The sequence below is a fragment of the Petaurus breviceps genome, unplaced genomic scaffold, assembly GCF_028583685.1.
Source record: "Petaurus breviceps papuanus isolate PSGF00001 unplaced genomic scaffold, PetGlider_PUasm1.0 287, whole genome shotgun sequence".
NCBI classification, from domain to species: domain Eukaryota; kingdom Metazoa; phylum Chordata; class Mammalia; order Diprotodontia; family Petauridae; genus Petaurus; species Petaurus breviceps.
The window spans coordinates 592,465-593,846 of record NW_027186029.1 but is presented as its reverse complement, the minus strand read 5'-3'; the positions used below and the strand labels follow the sequence as shown (position 1 = coordinate 593,846).

The following is a 1,382-nucleotide window of genomic DNA, read 5'->3' as shown; positions in this document are numbered from 1 at the left end:
CCCTCCCTCTGTCCCCCTTCCCCCCGCCCCAGGCCGGGCCTCACCTCCCGCAGCAGCCGAATCTCCAGCAGCTCCTGGTAGGCTCTCTCTGACTCCTCCCAGCGATCATGCTTCTGCAGGTCCAAGGCTTTGTGATATAGGGAGAAGGCTTCTGCTTCCTGGCAAGCCACACAAGGAAAGGAGGCGGTCAGCGTGAGTGCCAGTGTGACTGGGGAGGGCGGCAGAGCCCGGCCCACTCCTCACCTGCGCCTCCTTGGTCTGCGTTTTGTGGCTTTTGGATGTCCCTTCGTGGTCATCCTCTACAGTGGAGCTGGCATTCAAGGCTGCGATGCGGATCTAGAGAGGGCCCCAGCACAGAGACGGAGCCATGACACGGAGCTGCGGGGCAGCTGCCCTCAGAGGCAAAGAGCCCCAGCCTGTGACCGCCCAGATGACAGGACAGAACCCCTCACCCCTGCACTGACAGGGCCCCACCAGCGCTGACCCCCTCCACCCCTCTCCCCCCCAGGCCCTGGCACACTCACCATTTTCCCCGGGGGCACAGCGCCAGTGCCCGCGTCTGGACCCTCCCCTGCCTCAGCAGCAGGTCACACCTGAGTGCGAAGGAAAGGCTCCTGAGCCCGGCTGCCTCTGGGGGTCCTGCCCAGCTGGTCAGAACAGCTCTCAGCGTCTGCCCCCAGCAGCCCCTCAAGGGAGAGGGAGAGGCTTCATGGGTGGGGAGGGGGAGCAGAGAAGGCCCAGTCGGCCCTCCTCACACTCATGCACACACCTGCACATGTACTCACATGCATGCTCATTCATACACATGTATGCACACTTGCATACACACTCACACACATGCATTCACTCACATTTGCACACAAACTCACATTCACATGCACTCACTCATGCACACGCGCTCATACTTGCACATACACTCACATTTGCACACTCTCGTTTACATGGACTCACTCGCACACTCACATTTGCATACACATTCACATGCACAACGCTTGCACACATGTACACTCACACGGGCGCACCTATGCACACATTCATACCTGCACACTCACACGCACTCGCACACACCTTTGCATACACGTGCACACTCACACACCTTTGCATACACATTCCCATGCACAACGCTTGCACACATGTACACTCACACGGGCGCACCTATGCACACATTCATACCTGCACACTCACACGCACTCACACTTGCACACACCTTTGCATACACATTCCCATGCACAACGCTTGCACACATGTACACTCACACGGGCGCACCTATGCACACATTCATACCTGCACACTCACACGCACTCACACTTGCACACACCTTTGCATACACATTCCCATGCACAACGCTTGCACACATGTACACTCACACGGGCGCACCTATG

The 1,382-nt window shown here is 58.2% G+C and overlaps 2 protein-coding genes and 1 pseudogene across 2 annotated transcripts in view; 1 reads left to right on the top strand and 2 right to left on the bottom strand.

The window, feature by feature from the left end:
* The window catches only part of LOC138167675 (zinc finger protein 850-like), a 762,790-nt pseudogene that overhangs the window by 256,747 nt on the left and 504,661 nt on the right, over positions 1-1,382 (top strand).
* Positions 1-1,382, bottom strand: part of SUSD2 (sushi domain containing 2) — a 423,767-nt gene that overhangs the window by 123,414 nt on the left and 298,971 nt on the right. The window lies entirely within an intron of this gene.
* Positions 1-1,382, bottom strand: part of CABIN1 (calcineurin binding protein 1) — a 91,362-nt gene that overhangs the window by 88,614 nt on the left and 1,366 nt on the right. Inside the window, exons 2-4 of the mRNA XM_069096603.1 lie at positions 525-593; positions 244-336; positions 45-158 (exon numbers count right to left, since the gene is read on the bottom strand). Coding sequence (XP_068952704.1) covers positions 45-158; positions 244-336; positions 525-527 — 210 coding nt within the window. The 5' untranslated portion in view covers positions 528-593. The remainder of the gene's footprint in view (positions 1-44; positions 159-243; positions 337-524; positions 594-1,382) is intronic.